Source organism: Clarias gariepinus, chromosome 26, assembly GCF_024256425.1.
Source record: "Clarias gariepinus isolate MV-2021 ecotype Netherlands chromosome 26, CGAR_prim_01v2, whole genome shotgun sequence".
Classification (NCBI taxonomy): domain Eukaryota; kingdom Metazoa; phylum Chordata; class Actinopteri; order Siluriformes; family Clariidae; genus Clarias; species Clarias gariepinus.
In genome coordinates this window covers 5,236,407-5,256,199 of record NC_071125.1, presented here as the reverse complement: position 1 = coordinate 5,256,199, position 19,793 = coordinate 5,236,407, and the positions used below count along the sequence as shown (strand labels likewise).

The following is a 19,793-nucleotide window of genomic DNA, read 5'->3' as shown; positions in this document are numbered from 1 at the left end:
GTTTTTACTTTAGTGATGTGTGCCCAAACAAACCGACAGAAATTCCAAAAATCATCTTGATTTGTACCATTACTCGTCTTGCGTCACAAATATCTTCAATGTACAGACACGTCCACATTTACAATTTAATTATACTGTATGTATAGATTAGTATAACTTATTATAACAATATTTCCGATGATCATGTTTGCACTCTTCTGTCCGCACCTAGATCCAAGTCCCACTTCACATCCATTCCCTTGTAAATATTGTGATATTTATTATATTTTAGGGCAATTATCTTTATTTATTTTTTTTTTTTTTATTCTTACTTTTTTTTCTCATTGTTGCTGGTCTCTGAGGGCTACCAAACAAAATTCTACAATGACAAAAAAGTCAATTCACTAAAATAATAATTTTAATAACTAGGACATGTTTCCTTAATGTATATGAACAGCATCCATTCTTAAGGCAGAATTTCTTCTTCTCTAATTGAGCCTCAACCCTAGATAAACCTTTAATCCTGGTTTAAAAATTGTTTGAAACTGGAATTGCCTTATTGGTGGTTTTTAGCTTCACGAACTTATTAGTGAAAACTAAAGAAACTAAGGAAGCATTTTGGGAAAATAAATAAAATACTGGAAACTTGTCTTGGCTCACCAGTTTCATTTGGAGCAAAGAGAAGCGACCGCAGGTTTTAAGTCCAGCAGGTCTTCTTTTCTGACGGTGGTGCATAAGCGCTTGAGCACTGTGCGCGCTAGGTAAATAAAAACAACACCGATTGCAAAACACAGGGGAAGTGAACGGATACGAGTGAGCCAGCAAGTAGGTCTGTGTTTGGCAGCTCGGCTTTTTTTCAAAAGCTATAAACAGCATTTGTGTTTTGTCTGGGCCAGTTCTCAGAAAGGGGCAGGTGTCCAAGTCAGTGTCAATATTTATTGGCTCATTATGATCCTCTTTTTTTTTTTTTTCCTGCCCCTTTCTGTCTGTTGGATTGCGCCATCTCGATTCTAGCGATTTCTTTGAAAACTCTGAGTAAACATTAACAACTTGCTGGTGGCGTAGTGGCCTCGCATCTCCGGGGTTGGAGGTCCAAGTCCCGCCCTCAGGATCTGTGCGTGTGTGCGTGTTTGCATATTCTCCATTTGCTTGGTGCGTTTTCTCCAGGTAAACGAAGCAAGGAGGTTTTTTATTAACTTTTTTTCCCCCTCATTTAATTAAAATATATTTTTCTAAAACAATCTTCTGATTCTCCAGCGTCATACTTTTTTGCGGTATAGTCAGTAGTCAGAGGAAAAAAAGCTTCAGTCCATCAAGGCCAATGAATATTGTAATTGAGTAGCATGGTTAGTTTGTAGCACTTTTGTTTGAATACATGTTACTTGGTGACCTTCTGAGATTTTACACCAATGTTAAACCAATTTCCTGAGACTGGAAAATGAAGGGTCCGTCAACAGTAGTTTTAATGGTTAAAGTAGAAGTGATTGAAATGAAAAAGCTTAAAGATCGAATAGAAAAAAAGGAAAGAGCAGGAGAAGCAGGAGACTAATGAGCATTTTTGCAGTTAACAACCAAATGCGTGATGTGCAGATTAAAAATCTTCCTGACTGTATTAAAAAAAAAAAAAAAATAATAATAAATAAATAAATATATATAATTAGTGAATTCTTTCAGTAGCGGGTAAAGAAGCAGTTGTACCGTTTGATTTGCCTGACAGGTGGCAAGAAGATGAGACCGAGGACAGGAGAAGAGAGGAGAGAATGAACAAAAAGGCAAAAAAAAATAAAGAAACATGATCGTAAAGGGATTACTGCACAGAGTGATTGATCTGCGGGTTAAATTTTGATCTTGACGGGCTTTTTGTCGTGGGTTATTTAGATTAAGATCTCCATAAAGGTTTAAACAGAGACCATTTTAAAAAATTAAATAAATAGAGAGGATCACCCGGACTGTGTAGTGTCTGGGGACGGGGAACGCGTGGAACTCTGCTTGACCCCCAGTTCAGCAGAAGCTTCTGAGGTAATCGGAGACGTTCTAGAGAGAACGGAAGACATGATCACACACGGGAGGTCGGGTATACAGTCCGTCTGGGGCAGACGTGCAGTTCAGAAAAGTTTTTAATATAGCTTGCGGTACAATTTCACCAATAGTATAATGTAAGGTTTAAAATATTTCTGAAATGATTTATGAGGCCAGGGGTAGCTCAGTGGTTAAGAACATTGGACTACGGTTCAGAAGGTCCCAGGTTTAAATCCCATGAATGCCGTGTTGTCCCTGTTGGGTCCTTAAGCGAGGCCCTCAACCCTCAACTGCTCAGTTGTATAATGAAATACAAATGTAAGTCGCTCTGGATAAGGGTGTCTGCCAAATGGCTAAATAAGAATATATACCATATTATATCTTTTTTAAAGCACTTGATAAACAACATTGCCCCTCTGTTATTCCTGCTGTTATACCCCTATCTCACCTGTATGTGGTTTGACTACTATAAGATGGAAACCTAATCACGGCGCCAAAACTTGTGGTGAATCATGATGAACCGTCCATACGGCCACTGCGCGAAACCGCGTAGGTGAGATAGGGGTATTAGTAGTTAACAGATTATGGGCCAAACAACATGGAGAAGGAATCACAAAGGAGTTTTAATTTTTTGCAGTGGAAAAGTACTTGAACTACTTACTTTTATCAGAAAGTAAGACTGTAATGTAACTGATTACTTTTTAAAGACAGTAATTTTGTAACGTATTTAGTTACTTTAAAAAGTAACGTCCCCCAACACTGGTCTGGACTCATCAGGTCACATGACCTTTTTTTTTTTATTTTTAATTGCTCTAAAGTCCAATATTTATGCTGCCTAGCAAATTCAAGCCTCAATTCAAATTCAAGAGTCTCACTAACAAGTCGTCTTCTTATGGACACACACAGCTGTTTAGACCCAGACCTGTGAGTTCTCATCACATTGTGTGGAGATGCTCTTACTTTACACAGCTTTGGTTTTTACTGGTTTTTTTTTTGTTTTGTTTTTTTGTTTTTGTTACCATGCAACTTCAAGTGTTTTAAAAGGGATTTTTTTGCATACTTTATCCCAGTTAGGAAGCTGGGGTCAGAGCGCAGGGTCAGCTCCAGGATACGGCATAAGGTTAAGGGCCTTGCTTAAAATAGTGGCAACTTGGCAGTGCTGGGGCTTGAACCACCAACCTTTAGATCAGTAACCCATAAACCTAACCGTTTGAGACACCACCACTGCCCCAAGTGATCTCTGTTCATGATTTTATTTATTTTTTCTTCTCCCTTTCTTTTCCTGACCACATTTCTTCCACAAAGTTTGATGGTTCAGCACCATCGTCTCAGGTTTTAATAATGTCTTAAGTTAACAGTTTTGTTAACTGTTCGTTAAAGAAGTTTGTCAAGATGAGCCCAATAATTTGACTCTATTTATTTTTTTTTTGGCCAGACAGTCTACAGTATATTAATTATAAAGTTAATAGCTATTTGTGTCCATAAAAAAATAAAAATAAAAATTTGGGATCGTCTAATTTTCTGCATCTGGTCTTTTTCTGCAGATACACTCCGGTGGGCCGCTCGTTCTTCTCCGCTCCTGAGGGCTATGACCATCCTCTGGGAGGAGGAAGAGAGGTCTGGTTCGGTTTTCATCAGTCCGTTCGACCCGCCATGTGGAAGATGATGCTTAACATAGATGGTGAGTTTTTTTTTTTTTTAAAGATGTAACTTAAAGATGTTTCTAATACTCAACCTGTTGCTGCAGCACTGCCGTGTCTAGAAAGCCTGAAGGTCTGTCTCTTACAGTACGTTGGACATAAAAACTTTCAGGCTTTCCAACTTCAGATTGGGGGGGGGGAAATTAAGAAAACTTGCTCTCAGTGTCACACTTAATGAACTTTAGAAACTTGTTTCTTTAATCAATAAACGTACAAATAGATTTTTATTACTTCGATAACATTGATCACTGAGGAGGTTTGCCTGAATCATCACCGTTGCCTTGATAGATTTTTGATAACAAAAGAGGAATATGGAGGCGTCATTTTATTTTATTTTTTTTTACAGTTCGTAATTCTACTGTATAGAGATCGAAAATAACACAAGCTCCGACTTCCCACTTCCTGCACGATTAGTGTATTATTGTGACAAAAGATGCTTCATGTTGAATAAGATGCCGCTGATCACATTAAATTCACTGTAATTGAGTTTTGTTTGTAAATTGCTTTAAAGGTAAACACTGGGTGTTTTCACATTATTTTATTTCTTTTTTTCCCTTTTCGAGAAAGTCTGGTTCATTTTGATCAGTGAGTGAACGCAATTGTTCCACGCTCAGGAACCAATCGAAGAGGTGGTCTTGGTGGGGGGGACAACGATACGGCGTACTCTGTCACAAATCGAATCATTTAGGCATTTCGCAGACACGAAAATTTATTATTTTTGACTTGCATAGGAGCAATCCTAAAGAATGACTAAAATCCCAAATTTTAGAGTGTTGAACCCTCTCTCACACTCTTCGCTTGTCTGTACACCACCTGCCCGCTTGACCAGCGTGAGCTCTAAAGCCTCAAAGAAAACATCCGTAATATAAACTCCAATCATATTCAAATCGCGTCTTAAGCCTTAAATCTTTTTATGACTATCTGTTTGGTTTTTGTTGTTAAGGTTTCGTTTAATATTGTTTTACTGTTATTTTATACTTGAAGTTATTAATTTTTTTTCAGTAAGAATTTTAAATCCAGGTTGGCCGCATCAAAGTTTTCCGTAACTTCTTCAAGTAGGGTCGTGCACGTGTTAAAAAGTTTTCAGCCTCGCTTTCTCTGTCTTCGTGCTCGGACCCTTTCTTTGTCTGTAATGTCCCCCTCAACACCGCCTGCCACAAACACACACACACTGCACTCTTTCACACTTAGAGACACTTTTCGGTTGACTACACCCGCTCCTCCTGGTCCGGCTTCCCCCTCACCCCAACCCCGCCGCCGTCTCTTTGGGAAAAGCCCGCCTGTCTGAAAGCACCTCTCTTCTTACACTCTCATTGTGCCTCTCATAATGGAGCGAAAATAGTCGCGGAAAAGGCGCGAAAGCCGGCCTATTGGGGCACAGCCCAGAGTTCACGCCGCTGCCGGGTGGAAGTGTGTTACAAAGATTGATTTAAACTTGCCGCCGTCATCCGATTCTTCACACTACTGACTGGCCAAGTGTGTAAGATGAAGAGCTTTAAAGTACAGAGCGGCTGATTGTGTCCTTGCTCTGTCAAAGGGGGGGACGGTCAGCGAGGCTCATTTTCTTTTCCAGTTTTTATCCACTGATTTATGATTCATTAAATGATATATTTTTCCTTTTAAAAGGAAAAAAATTAAAGATTATGAGGTAGTTGAAGTTGTTAGGAAAGAAAAAAAACTGAGTGCTGAGGGATTATTATTCGTTCTATCTGATAAACCAGATATTTACCACTCGCACACATGCACGCGCGCGCGCGCACACGGGAAATGTATCTTGACAAACTTGTTCCACATACACTGTTAACAAATGGAGAAAGTGTTACGCCTTTGTCTTCTTACCCGGTCTTTAAAATAATTCTGTGACTCACAGGAGTGTGTCTACACTTTAGACTATATAAGCTTATTTTAAGGGCAACACTTGTGTGTTTTTAGATTTTGCACTAATCCTTATGGATGAACATGTGCATTATGTAGAGGTAAAATAATGAGTTTGGTTGTATAACACAGTTGACACAGAAGGTCTGTGGTTTTAATGTGAGAATACTTTTAAATTTTAAAAAAAATTCGTCATTGGAAGTATGAGACTGTAATGATTGACTGACGATGCACCCTTAAGCCCCCCCTTCTATTACCATGGATTTTTAAATTTTTGTTGTGTGACATATTTTAACATTTTACTGTATCAGTCTGCTTGTTTTCATGTGACAGGATGTTTGCATTAAACACATTCGATCTCAGTGACCAGACAAACAGTCCTATAGCTATAAAGAGCTTTTTTAATTAATATTGTAAGTTAATAAGTAGTAATAATAATAATAATAATTAGTGGATTGTGGTTATCACTTTTCTAAGAAGATTACTGACTGGGATTTTTCCCTGGTTCAATGCGGGACGGGAATCACCAGGGACGCCCTGATACAATATCCTCACGATTTCATTTGTATTGTGATGTGATGCTTGCTGCTAGTATCACGATTTTATAAATATAACAGTATTATATAATCAATATCAGACTCAATAGATTCAATATTATTTATCAATTCTTATTTTAGAATACATGTGCCAACGACATGTACATTACCATTTGTTGAATTTCGAGATGAAGTAAAATTTGTATGTGTTGCTGTGAAGTGCGCAGAATGAAGGTGAAGTTTATTAATTTGATTTCAATTGCGCTTATTAAACAATGAACAGCGCCATCTGTTTTTTTTTTATATATAAAGGCGTTTTCCATTTAAATTTTAAATTAGCTTATCTTCTATTCTTATGGGCAGATTGCAATGAAACAAAGCCTATATGTTACCTCAAGCTTGGCCAAATACACCAGTAAAATAATTTTTATTAGTTTTTACATGTGTGCACAGTCAAAAAATTCCAAAAAATCATCTTGATGTGTGCTTTTACTCATCTTGCGTTCCCCCCAAATTATGTTTTCTGTAAATGTACAGGCACGCCAACTTTACAGTTTTTGTTATATGTACTGTATAGAGATGGATTTTGCTAAAATTCTAAAACAAACCTAAATGGTTTTAAGAGCCCCACCTGTACGATTATAGAGGTACTGCAAACATTTATAAATTAAAAAGATTATAAAAATTTTGAAGTCAGTATGGCGATGCATGAATTGCTAAAATAAAAAAGAATCAGAAAATATGTAAATGAATCTCCAACTCTAGAAGCAGTGAGCGACCCAGACTTTTTCCCTTCACATTATTTGTCTGCTTGTGTTAACTGAAAGCGAGCGTGTCTGGGGTTGATTGTGTGATTAGAATTAATTAATTTTTAAATTTTTTTTATTTGAGTCGTTCCTTGAACCAAGGGTTTATTTTTGGTTAACTTTTCTTTCTGTTTTGCCCCTAGTGTCAGCCACGGCCTTTTACAAAGCACAGCCAGTCATCCAGTTCATGTGTGAGGTCCTGGACATCCACAACATCGACGAGCAGCCCCGCCCCCTCACCGATTCTCACAGAGTCAAGTTCACCAAAGAAATCAAAGGTAAGGCTTTTATTTTATTTATTTATTTTTGGTAGGGTCCTTTTTTAAACTAGAAACTGTCGTGCAAAAAATAGGGAATTATGAGTCTAGCTGCTTCTTCGTTTTTTTCCCCACTTCATGTCAGCCTCATACCAAACGATGCGTCATCTCTTTCTCAGAGCTGATCTTTTTGATACAGCGTTTTATTCGGAGGTGACTCACAACCCAAACCCTCACATTAATATGGATAATCTGGTGCAGCGAGCATGAAACTGGTCGTTTTTACAAAAACAATCTGATGAGTCGTCTGTTCTACAAGTGGTTTCAATCTTTAAATGGCGGTGCATTAAAAAAAAAAATAATAATAATAATAAATATATATATATATATCTGCTTCCGTTTCTAACCTCATGTTTGTTGTGTTTAGGTCTTAAGGTGGAGGTGACGCACTGTGGAACCATGCGGAGGAAGTACAGAGTGTGTAACGTGACCCGTCGACCTGCCAGCCATCAGACGTGAGTCAGCCTCATTGTGGTACAGAGCAGGGGCCCGAGACGGGATGGGACAGGACGGGGAAGAGACTCCACATGACTTTTAGTCACTGTATTTAAAAAAAAAAAAAAAAAAAACCATAATACAGAGATTCATCAGGAACATATTTAGTCATATTTGTATGTGATTGCAACATATACCTTATTTAGATTTCTTTTTTTCTTATAGAAATAAGGCGTAATAGACTAATGGTCTAATTATATCTTAATAATTTGACTAAGCAGTTCCATTGTTCATTAATAGGCTTTTATTATAATTGTTGTCCTTATAACACAGTGTTTAAGTCAATCTGGGACTTGTGATTAAGCTCTGAGCCCACTGTAGTCAGGTAACTTGTATCCAACTTGCGGAAGAGACGCATCTGTCTGTGGGAACCGTACACACGCCATCGTTTCCCAACACCACTCGCACATTACAGGAACTCGGCTTGAAGTTATTGCCGCACACAATTCTGACCTCGCTTGTTCACATAACTGGGTAATTAAAGGAGTGCCTGGGAGGCCAGCATTTCAGGTGTGAAGCAGGCAGTCTGATCACTGAGAGAGGTTTCTACCTTGATGGTATCCAAGCACTCGTTTAACATGAAGACAGACCTACAGTTTTGTACCTGAACTGGACTCCATATCCCGGGTTATATTGAACTTTTCAACCAATTAACACACACTGTGATCAACACATTAGTGTAACAGGGTATTATATGGAGAAATAAAGGCAGTTTTTAACTCTCAAAAACTATGTTCAGTTATCATGCACGATCAAATGTCCCAGTTTGACTCGAACGCTTTACATTCCTGTCCCTGATATATAAAACCAGTGGTTTATGGGCATCACAGTAACCTCTCCTGCACTCTGTCCGGCGTTCCAGGTTTCCTTTGCAGTTGGAAAACGGACAAACGGTGGAACGGACCGTTGCTCAGTATTTTAGAGAAAAGTACAACCTGCAACTGAAGTACCCTCACCTGCCATGCCTGCAGGTCGGCCAGGAGCAGAAACACACCTACCTGCCCCTGGAGGTGATGCACTTTCTTTTAAAATGCTAAACGTTGATGCTAGATGGTTACATTGAGAGAGAAATTAATGAAGCACTCACTTAATTGTTTTTATTTATTTGTTTCTTTTCTTTTCAGGTATGTAACATCGTAGCAGGACAGCGATGCATCAAGAAACTGACCGATAATCAGACGTCCACTATGATCAAGGCCACAGCACGCTCAGCACCGGACCGACAGGAGGAGATCAGCAGGCTGGTGAGCTCCCTCTGCTGTTCGGAGACAGTTTTACACTTGGGCATCCAGCTAGAACATAGGATTTTTTTTCTTTTCACCAGTTTGTGCAAAATGTGGTTTGGTTAATAATAATAATAATAATAATTATAATAATAATTATAATAATAATTATAATTTATTAATTGTAAAATTAAACTTTAGGCAAGTATAAGTAATGAAAGCACAGTGATTCATCTAAATAAGTACATAGATTGATTGATTTTTCAGAATTAACGTTCTCCTGATTTACTGATTAATTCATTTCTACACAGTTTAATCAGACGAAGATCTGGTCATGTGACTCGTCCAACACTCGGCCTGCTCTGCTATAAGCCTTTCCTCATTTGTAACCGAGCCTTAAGCACCAAAAGTGTCCCAGCTCATCATCTTTATCAGACTAAAACGAGGATAACGCATGCCCTTTGTCTCTCCCCTTTAAAAATGCCCACGAGTTAGTGTGTGCAGATTTGTTTGGTTCCGGCACGAGATGAGCCCGTGGGCGTAATGCGTTTGATGTTGCTGATGTACAAAATGTCCCCAGTTCGTGTCCGTGATTCCAAAAATAGAAATCTCTCTTGTTTGTTTTCAATCGAGATGTTCTGCGAGCGGCTGGAATGTTTTTCTTTTATTCATATTTTTTTATTTCAGAAGACAGCTTTTTAAGTGTTTCTCGTGACCTGAGCGCACAAATTCCCTGAATAAACGTAGATTGCTGAATTCAGTGTAATGAATGTGTTTTCAATGGGCTTCTCTTCTTCTTCCCCCTTCCCGTTCTCCTTCTGTTCTTCTCTTCTATCCTTGTGTTCCTCTTCTCATCCTCCTCTCCTCTCCATTTCTTTTGTTCTTCTATTCCATCCTTCTTCTCATCTCTTCTCCCAAACTCCTCTCTTTCTCATGTCTTTTTTTCCCTTCTCTCTACGTTGTTTCTTTTCCTCTCACATTCCCCTATATTCCTTTTTTTATTTTGTCTTGTCATCTATACTGTTTTCTCTTTTCCTTTTCTTTTTCTTCTTATTTTCGTTCTCTTCTCATTCTTTCCTCATGTCCATTTATTCTGCTTTTTCCTCCGCTTCTATCTTTTACCTCATCTCTTCTCTCGTACGTCTCTTTTTCCTGCCTTCTTCTCTTCTCTCTCTTGTTCCATCTTGTTGCCCTATATTATCCTTCATCTTTTTTCTTCTAATTTTCATCCTTTTCTCTTCTTATTCTTTTTTTTATTCATTCCTCTGTTCTTCTCCTTTTTCTCCTCTTCTGTCCTTTCTCATCACTTCTCTCTTACTTCCTTCTTTTTCTTTTCTCTTTTCATCTGTCGCGTTTTTCCCTCTCTTGTCTTTCTCATCATTTTCATCTTTTCACATTCTTTTTCTCTATTTTTGTTCTCTTCTCATTCTTTCCTCCTGCCCATTACTTCTCTCCTGTTCTCCTTTTCTTTTTTTTATTCTTTTTTTTTATCTGTTCTTTCTACTCCTTTACTCTCCTTCTCCTTTTTTTGGTCTTCAAATGTTCCCCTCTGACATATCTTATTCTCATCATCATCTCTCTCTCTCTCTCTCCATCTCTCTGTCCACCTCCGCAGGTACGCAGTGCCAATTACGAGGCCGACCCGTTCGTGCAGGAGTTCCAGTTCAAGGTCCGGGACGAGATGGCCCACGTGACGGGCCGCGTGTTGCCCGCGCCCATGCTGCAGTACGGGGGCAGGGTGAGCTCAGAGAACTTTCTGGTACCCTTCCTTTAAATCACGCTCATCTCTCTTTGTCCGTCTGCCTGTCTGGCCCCTCCACTGGAGGAACTAACCCCTTGTCTCTAACCTCTGCTGGTGTGAACTGGTGTGTGTTGTTTAAATAACCACCGCGCTGGGGTCCTCGACCGCTAACCAGCCGCCGTAAATAGTTTTTTGCTTCAGTGCTAGAAGAATTCTTACTTCTGTTAGAAAAGATTGTTGAAGCCGTAGAAATAATCACCTCTGGAGTGTGTTGACACAAAAAAAAAACGAATCGTTATTTCTACAGCTGTTTACCTTAATTATGTTTGCATGACAGGAAAGTATCAGTTGACACTTCAATACAGTAGAAGAAGAAATTTAATAAGTATATGAATAAATGAATGCATCATAAAAAAAAGCCACAATCTAACACCTGCTTATTAGCTGACTGTGATTTAGCACTAACTGCACTGAGATTAATTAATTCAAAGAGATGGAAACTGTAGCATTATTTAAAAAAAAATATTTAATGCATGTTGATCATCTTTTGATGTACAGGATGTTTTGGATGTTAAATTTTTTTAAATATAATCTACACAAGGATGTTTGTGATGTTAATCTTGTTAATGTGTAGAAATACTGTACATGCACCTGAGCCCATTTATCTTTAGTTGTGTCCTTTCTTTGTGTGTGTGTTTGTGTGTATGTGTGTTTGTTTGTTTGTTCGTGTGTACGCATCAGCATGCAGCTGAGTTAATAACCTTGGTGCCTTTCTTGCAGAACCGGACCGTGGCCACACCCAGTCACGGCGTTTGGGACATGAGAGGAAAGCAGTTTCACACAGGTGTAGAGATCAAGATGTGGGCCATCGCGTGCTTCGCCACACAGCGGCAGTGTCGAGAGGAGATCCTCAAGTACGTTCTCTCCATCTCGGTCCTTAAACCCGAGCGCGCCCCGTAGAGCCGCCACGAGGCCGATAAAACACACCATTTTTATAATTCAAGTCAATTGAATTAAATTTTATTTATATAGTGATTTTAACAATAGTCATTGTCACAAAGCAGCTTTTACACAGTCAAAAGAAGTTGGTTGTGTAGGTTGCATCACCGACATCTATAGATCTGTCTCTTTTCAGCGTCCCTGTCCTTTAAAGCCGACTTTTCAGTCCAGTGTTTATCAAAAACATCATCAAACACTTCCTTCCCATGATCAGTGACTTAGCGATTCTGAAAGACTATCAACATTGTCTTCTACTTTCTCCATAGTTCTTAAAGCTGTGACATTATATCTAGTTTCAGTACAATGAGCAGTACAATGCTCAACAGTCACTTTCCTGGCATTTAGTTTTTGGTCATGTGACCAGGGCTTATTAGTTTGTTTGATCTTTGATGAGTTTCTTGAACTTATACGATCCGTTCTGGATTTTACTCACTTGTAATCTCTTTTTAGGGGGTTCACCGATCAGCTGCGTAAGATCTCCAAGGACGCCGGGATGCCCATCCAGGGCCAGCCGTGTTTCTGTAAGTACGCCCAGGGAGCCGACAGCGTGGAGCCCATGTTCAGGCACCTGAAGAACACCTACTCCGGCCTGCAGCTCATCATCGTCATCCTGCCCGGGAAAACCCCAGTCTACGGTACACAACGACATCACAAAACACACACACACGTCTCAGCTAGAATAACTTGGTCAAATAATAAAATCGATAATCAAATCAGTCAGCAATAAGTTTAGTTGTGGATTCGTTCATGACGTCATCGCGATTGATTGTGAACGCTCTGACATCATCAAGGTGTCGGGATCACAGGAGTGAAGTAAGTGATGTGATGGCGCGTGTAGTTGGTTAAAAAAAAATATATATATACCAAGTGTGGAAACAGCAGCTAGAATGAGAGGGAGAGACTTGTGCTGGTGAGGGCGTGGCCAAGGACGAGAGGGTGGTAAGTGCGAAAGGACTCAACACATGAGGAGGATGTGGATAATTACTGACTGTGTGTTGCTGTGAGGCGTTTTTAGTTCTGCTCAATGAACATTTTTGAAGTAAAATTCTCTCTCTCTCACACACGGCTGGCTTTTAAGCTCTGCATGCGTGTTTGCTTATTGCCTCTCTTTCTCTCTCATGTTTCCCCCCATGCTAAGTTTGAAATATACTAGCAGTGGTAGCCCTCACAACTGGCTGGCATTGTATTAAAAAAAAAAAAAAAAAAAATATATATATATATATATATATATATATATATATATTTTTTTTTTTTTTTTTTTTTTTTTCTAATAGCATTAGCATTTTGCTCTTAGAACTGTTGTTTTTGTTTCTGTGACCGATAATTAGGATAGAATATCTTTTACTGTCATTGAAACGTGCCATTTACAAAGGTGCTTGGTTAGGTGTTTTACATAATAATAATAATAATATGCATTTTTTTTTTCGTCAACATTTTTGCGACGTCATCCCCATAATCTTGGATCAGTACAATTTACACGTTTTAAAAGTAATGATAACTTCGGTTTTACACGTCATATCAGAAAATCCTCCTAAAACCTCCTTATACACACACAAACACACACACACACCAGTAGGGCTTCTGTATAAGTGGTATAAACTTTTATAACTGGTATAAATAGAGTATAAACTCTGTATAAGATTAAGGGTTAATCCTATTTTTTTCTTTCTTTTTTTCTCACCACGGACATAATCTTAGTTTTCTTCTTAGCCTTAACTTAACTCGCATAATTACCATCCACCATCTTTAAGCTTTTATTAATAATTCTATTTTATTGCTGCTACTTTTGCTTTTCCTCGGTTTTAGATTTTGTTTTATCAGGAAAGTTCATTGAAAGACGTATTTCTTTTGAAATTAAGTGTTCATCTTTATTATCTTGATTGTTTGGTACCACATGTACAAAGCAACCTCAAGCTGATATCTACATCAAGGCTATCGAGTAAAGGCGGCGCTTGTAATCCCATGAATCAATTAATCGTTTCAGTAATCCACTGATTAATCGATAATCAAAATAGTTGTTAGTTGTAGCTGTAGTTTAGAATTATTTATTTTTTTTAAGCCCTGCGTATTTAAATATGTTTAATCGGTAATGTTTAAAACAACACACTTCTCCACAGAAGTACAGATTTTATTAAAGAAAAAAAATGTTTAAAAAGTTGCTTGGTTACATTCTTAGGATGACTTAAAAATAATCTGGAGGAAACCTGCCTGTTTTAGTACCAGCTTTAGGATTTTTTTTTCAAGTGAAACAATGTTGTTGATTGTTGTTGTGATCTGACACTCAGTTGATCAGTACCGAAAGTTGAAATTAAAATAGTTTCTCGTTCCTCTGATTGACCGGAAAATATATTTATGTATATATACATGAATAAACAAATTAAAAATGCTTGTTTGTGTGGTGTGTAGCGGAGGTGAAGCGTGTAGGAGACACTCTCCTTGGAATGGCCACTCAGTGCGTGCAGGTGAAGAACGTGGTGAAGACGTCACCGCAGACGCTTTCCAACCTCTGCCTCAAGATCAACGTCAAACTCGGCGGCATCAACAACATCCTGGTACCACACCAACGGTGAGAGAGTGAGAGAGAGGGGTGTATGTTAATTAAAAATTATTGACTTTAGAGGATACACTAAATAAATAGACATTTTTGGATTTTGTTTTTTTCATTGAGGGGAATTTTAAAAATTTTATTTAAAACCAAAAATGCCAGAAGATTCCATTACTGTAGCTGCGTTAATTAATATCTTGGTGTGTGTTGTGTTTCACAGGCCATCAGTGTTCCAGCAGCCTGTGATCTTCTTGGGCGCAGATGTCACACACCCTCCTGCTGGAGACGGGAAAAAGCCGTCCATTGCTGCGGTTAGTGATTCTCTCGTCCATCTGTTAGTTACATCACTTTATCTTTCTTTCTTTTGAAATCATTCATATCTCTCTCTCTCTCTCTTTGTCTGTAGGTTGTAGGCAGTATGGACGCCCACCCCAGTCGGTACTGTGCAACCGTGCGCGTCCAGAGGCCGCGGCAGGAAGTGATCCAGGACTTGGCGTCCATGGTACGCGAGCTGCTCATCCAGTTCTACAAGTCGACCCGATACAAACCAACCCGGATCATCTTCTACAGGGACGGCGTGTCCGAGGGCCAGTTCAGACAGGTCGGTCAGCAGTCACCGGGGTCTTCTAAACAATTACACTAGACATTTCCTGGAAGGTTCCGGAACCCTTCAAGCATTTCCATGAACAAGTTCCTGTTTTGTGGTGCACTACACGATCCCTGGGTTTTTTACGAAACCGGTGCTAAATCGATACTTTTAAAACGGTACCAGTGCCTGAACCGAAATTAAATTAAACACAAAAACAATGAGAGAGAAAAAACTTATTTACATTCTACCTAACACAACTACATTAATTTAATACCAATAACAGCAAAGTAGTTGGTGTTCTTGGTACGCTACGAATCAGCTTCAAATTTTCACAGTATGTAATTGGTCGAGCTTAAGGTAACATATCGGCTTTGTTTTATTGCGAAGAGAAAATACGCTAATTTTAACCAAAAAATTTAAAATTCTTTTAAAATTCACCAGATGGCACTGTACATTTTTTAAATACGTGTTTGAGTGTGTAGTTGAAATCTGCTTAATAAACTTGATCTTACACCCTCAATCCAGAACACTTAAAAATTTTAGTCCATTCCAAAATTCAAAAGGTTTATTTTTTTTTTTATATCTATATGTGATATAGTGCTGCAGGCACGTCTAATATATACAATAATATTTAATTTAATTTGTAAATGCTCATGTTCCAGGTGCTGTATTATGAACTGCTGGCTATCAGGGAGGCCTGCATCAGCCTAGAGAAAGAGTACCAGCCCGGCATCACCTACATCGTGGTGCAGAAACGGCACCACACCCGCCTGTTCTGCGCCGACCGCAACGAGAGGGTAAGATCATGTACACTAGACACTAGACCAGGCCTTGGTTTGTACCATAGTTTATAAGAGTAGTTCAGCACATACATGAACATAAGAGGAAATAATATAAATTAATACATGGATAAGCAGCAAATGTATAAGTGAACAAACAAATAGTATTCCTACACTGGATTAGGAAACCCCTGTAATAAAGAGGAGGATAACAAAAGGTCTAATAAACTTTAAATAAGGGTCCCAGATTGTGAAGAAGTATTCGTAGAAAAAAATGTGCATGCAAAAAATTAATTCAATTTGAAAATGTAATTATTCATCAGGAATTACATCCATAATAATAATAATAATAATATAATAGTAATATTTTTTGTCTTGTTCGATTACAATGCGTAGTTACGAATGTCCTGCCAAACAGTGTCATTGATAGTGAGGCCTAGGTTTTTTCCCAAGCTAGCTTAGTAGCATGGGCTATAGGAATGAAAATTGCTTAAGTATTTATCTCTGTGAAGATGAAAGGCTTCAGCTCAGGACTTTTTAGACTCCAGACAATTTATTTTTTCCCCAAAAACTTTATATAACAAAACAACACCAGACATGTTACGTTTTAATTACATTTCCAGTACTAATTGAATGGATATTTACAAAGTAATTGGATAAAAATCATCTTTAGTGTCCCGTAGTTCACTTATCCCCCTACCGTCCTGCTAATCTTTCTCAGCCAAATGCTTAATTACACTTATTAACACAAGAGCCTGTTGGTTCACAGCCTACAATTATTTTACTTCAGCTGCACACCACTGAGAGATTCAGACTTTTTAAAGGGGTGCTCAAAAGGTTTATTAAAAGGCAATATAAAGCAGACAAGTCTCTGAAAGGATTTTTTTTTAAATATAATTTCTTTTTCTTTTATTTTTTTATAATAATTTAATTGCTTAATTGGCCAGGTGATGAAATCAAACAGGTTACTGCAAAAGAAAACTAAGCGCTAATGGTGAGATTCGCCCTTTTTACACTGACCGTTCGTTATGTAAAAATTATATAAATCTCTAATTGGCATGAAAAATGTGTTATGACAGATTTTCGTCTGGTAACCTTTGTACGCCTAATTAACTTTTAATTTTATTTTTTCTGGTTTAACAAACATCTGGGGAAAAAGATGTATAATTGACTTGAACTATAAGTGAGGGGGGAAAAACAATCATCAACATCTGTCAATCTGGACGTTGTGTGCAGGTGGGCCGCAGCGGAAACATTCCTGCCGGTACGACCGTCGACACGGACATCACACACCCTTACGAGTTCGACTTTTACCTCTGCAGCCATGCCGGAATACAGGTAACGTTACACACGCGCTCCTGATCTGTGATAGCATCTGCGCATATTTTCAGCGCTCCATCCTCACACACTGCTTTTTTTTTTTTTCTAGTTTGCGTAGAATTTTAAAACAACTTCTAATGATTTACTGAATAAATAAAAACCCATCATGATGCACTTTAGTACCGATTTAGTACCATGCACTACCTGACAACCTTTTTTTTTTTTCCCCCCCACCACCAGGGCACAAGTCGCCCCTCTCACTATCACGTGCTGTGGGACGACAACTGCTTCACAGCCGACGAGTTCCAGCTGCTTACCTACCAGCTCTGCCACACATACGTGCGCTGCACACGCTCCGTCTCCATCCCCGCACCTGCCTACTACGCCCACCTGGTGGCCTTCCGTGCCCGGTACCACCTGGTGGATAAAGAGCACGACAGGTCAGGGTCTCTCATGTATATAAAACTTTTTTTGTTTTGTTAAACACAGTCAGTGCATGATTTAATGTCTCTCTCTCTCTCTCTCTCTCTCTCTCTCTATCTCTCTCTCTCTCTGTTTCGACCCCAAGTGCTGAGGGAAGCCACGTCTCGGGTCAGAGTAACGGACGAGACCCCCAGGCCCTGGCCAAAGCTGTGCAGATTCACCACGACACCCTGAGGACCATGTACTTCGCCTGAGAGCCCCCAATTCATCCCACTCGCCTGCCCACAAACACACATGCGCGCACACACACACTCACACACACCTCCTCCTAAATGCGGACCGGACACTGTGCGGCAGGAAGCGTGGTTGGGAGGGGGGGGGTGGTTGTTTTTTTGGGGCAGGGTCTCGCCAAACCCAAATCCGGCCTGTGAGCGACACCTGCTTTAATCCCACACCCAAAACTCAGCACTGTTATGCAATATTAAACCAGCCAACCATGTTTTACTTATTTATTTCGGAGGAAGGTGACACTCGCACCAAACAAAAGGGAGTCTCTCTCTCTCTCTCTTTCTCTCTCTTTCTATTTCTCTTCCCTTTCTGTCTGCTTGATTTGTTTACCTCAAGGTTGTAACCGCAGCACTTTGACCACCCGGATTTTTTTTTTTTCTCCCTTTTTTTTCTTTTTCTTTTTGGCATCCATGAAATCTTAAAGTAGTTAAAAAATGGGCGTGGTTCACCCTTTGCTCGATCATCGAGTGTCAGTTGTTATAAATTACTCATTAGGAACATCAAAAAAAAAAAATTTATCCATTAGGGCCAGATGTTTCTACAAATCGCCTTTAAAAAAATTATTCTTCTTTCTTTCTCTCTCTCTTCTTTATCTCTTTCTTTATTCGTTCATTGCCCTTACACTTCATGCCGTGTCAGTCCTCCAACGGCGGTCCGGATCACTGAGCCTTTATTTTACTACAATGCAAAGTGATCCTACCTGTTAATGTTTTGTGTGTGTGTATAGTACCGTAGTTTCCTTTCCATTTGGTTTTGTTTTTAATTGCTCCCAGTATTTATTTGCCTGTTTTTTTTTTTTTTTAAAGATCTTTCTGCTTTTTTTTTCTCGTTTTAAAAAACAAGTAGAGGCCATGTTGTTGTTATATAGGACAGATTGTGATATTCCCATTTTAGTGCAATAATCGATCAGCGTCCTGTGTAGAGTACAGTTTTCTGGATCATGTGAGAAAAAAATGAATTAGGACGTGAGGAAAATGAAGGCAGAACAGCGCTCTGTGTCTGGACGGTTGTAGAGTTCCGTGTGGAAATGTGTATGTTTTTCGTGCACTTTTTACACTTATGAACAGAGGAAAAAAACAAAGAGTAGCTAATATAATAATAGAAGGAGGTTTAAAATCAAGTGCCTGGTTTTAGAAAAAGGAGTATTTTTAAGAAGGTTTTTTTTTTTCTTCGGTTAAAGAATGAGAAAACGGTTAATGCAGTGCATTAAGATGGCATGCAGTTTCGGAGAAGTTGTGATTTCCAAATTTTTTAAAAGAAAGGCTTAGAGGTCACAACAGAAAGCCATGATCTGTTTAGTTCAGTTTCGTGCTGATTCCTTTACACCGATCAGTATTCGCGTGGCCTTTAAGTCGTGTTCGGATCCGTCGCCCGTGTAAACCTCCCAGCTTTTTAATCCTGCGCTGCAGAAGCGTCTAATCGTGTCGTCTGCCACTTCTGATCAGGATCTAGCTGCTATTTGTACAGGTTCCTTCGACGAGATTGACGGTTCATGCGAGGACGAGAGAGACGATGATGCAGCAGCATAGATGGCCAGTAGAGGGCAGCATAGAATTTGACCTGCAAGCTCTCTTGCTCTTTCTGAAGCACGTCCTGTGTTTTTGTTTTTTTTTTTTTTTTCTTCTTATTTTTGTGTGTGTGTGTAAGCGAGGAGACGGTAACCTGCACTAATTAAAGCTGAATAAAGCTTGGTGCTATACTGTGCGTCGTTTATGGCGCACAATACAGAGATTTCGATGTGAGGGGTGGGGAACACGGAGCGTGCAAATGGTGCTGGCTACATATCTCTTTCTGTTAGAGCCAACTTCCAGGTTGCGCCTGATCTAGGTGCGTTGAAGAGGACGGATGTGGTACATGCATACATATATATATATATATATATATATATATATATATATATACATACATACATACATACATACATACATACGATGCCTAAACCTCAAACCAGTTCACGGCCCTGATGGCATTTTTATTACTTACTTACTGGAATAGAAAAAAAAATCTGAGTTTCTTTCCAATCCAGAGCTGACGTATTTATAACTTTTTTTTTCTGTTTGTTTGTTTATGAATTATTTCTCAGACTAAAAGATAAAAAATGTACTGACTTTCTGATGTTACTAAATACTATAGACGGTGTTAACGGTGCAAGATTATGT

General features: G+C 39.0%; 1 protein-coding gene across 2 annotated transcripts in view; it reads left to right on the top strand.

Annotated features, from left to right (window-relative positions):
• The window catches only part of LOC128514328 (protein argonaute-3), a 38,304-nt gene extending 19,053 nt beyond the window's left edge, over positions 1 to 19,251 (top strand). The window contains exons 5-19 of one of the 2 annotated variants that reach the window (XM_053488135.1): positions 3,543 to 3,679; positions 7,059 to 7,193; positions 7,600 to 7,687; positions 8,590 to 8,737; positions 8,852 to 8,971; positions 10,566 to 10,688; positions 11,472 to 11,605; positions 12,141 to 12,325; positions 14,097 to 14,256; positions 14,456 to 14,546; positions 14,642 to 14,836; positions 15,487 to 15,621; positions 16,840 to 16,941; positions 17,164 to 17,363; positions 17,492 to 19,251. In XM_053488135.1, coding sequence (XP_053344110.1) covers positions 3,543 to 3,679; positions 7,059 to 7,193; positions 7,600 to 7,687; positions 8,590 to 8,737; positions 8,852 to 8,971; positions 10,566 to 10,688; positions 11,472 to 11,605; positions 12,141 to 12,325; positions 14,097 to 14,256; positions 14,456 to 14,546; positions 14,642 to 14,836; positions 15,487 to 15,621; positions 16,840 to 16,941; positions 17,164 to 17,363; positions 17,492 to 17,600 — 2,062 coding nt within the window. In that variant the 3' untranslated portion in view covers positions 17,601 to 19,251. Of the gene's footprint in view, positions 1 to 3,542; positions 3,680 to 7,058; positions 7,194 to 7,599; positions 7,688 to 8,589; positions 8,738 to 8,851; positions 8,972 to 10,565; positions 10,710 to 11,471; positions 11,606 to 12,140; positions 12,326 to 14,096; positions 14,257 to 14,455; positions 14,547 to 14,641; positions 14,837 to 15,486; positions 15,622 to 16,839; positions 16,942 to 17,163; positions 17,364 to 17,491 lie in introns of both variants that reach the window. The other variant, XM_053488134.1, reaches the window with a different exon arrangement.
• The last annotated feature ends 542 nt before the right edge of the window (positions 19,252 to 19,793 follow it).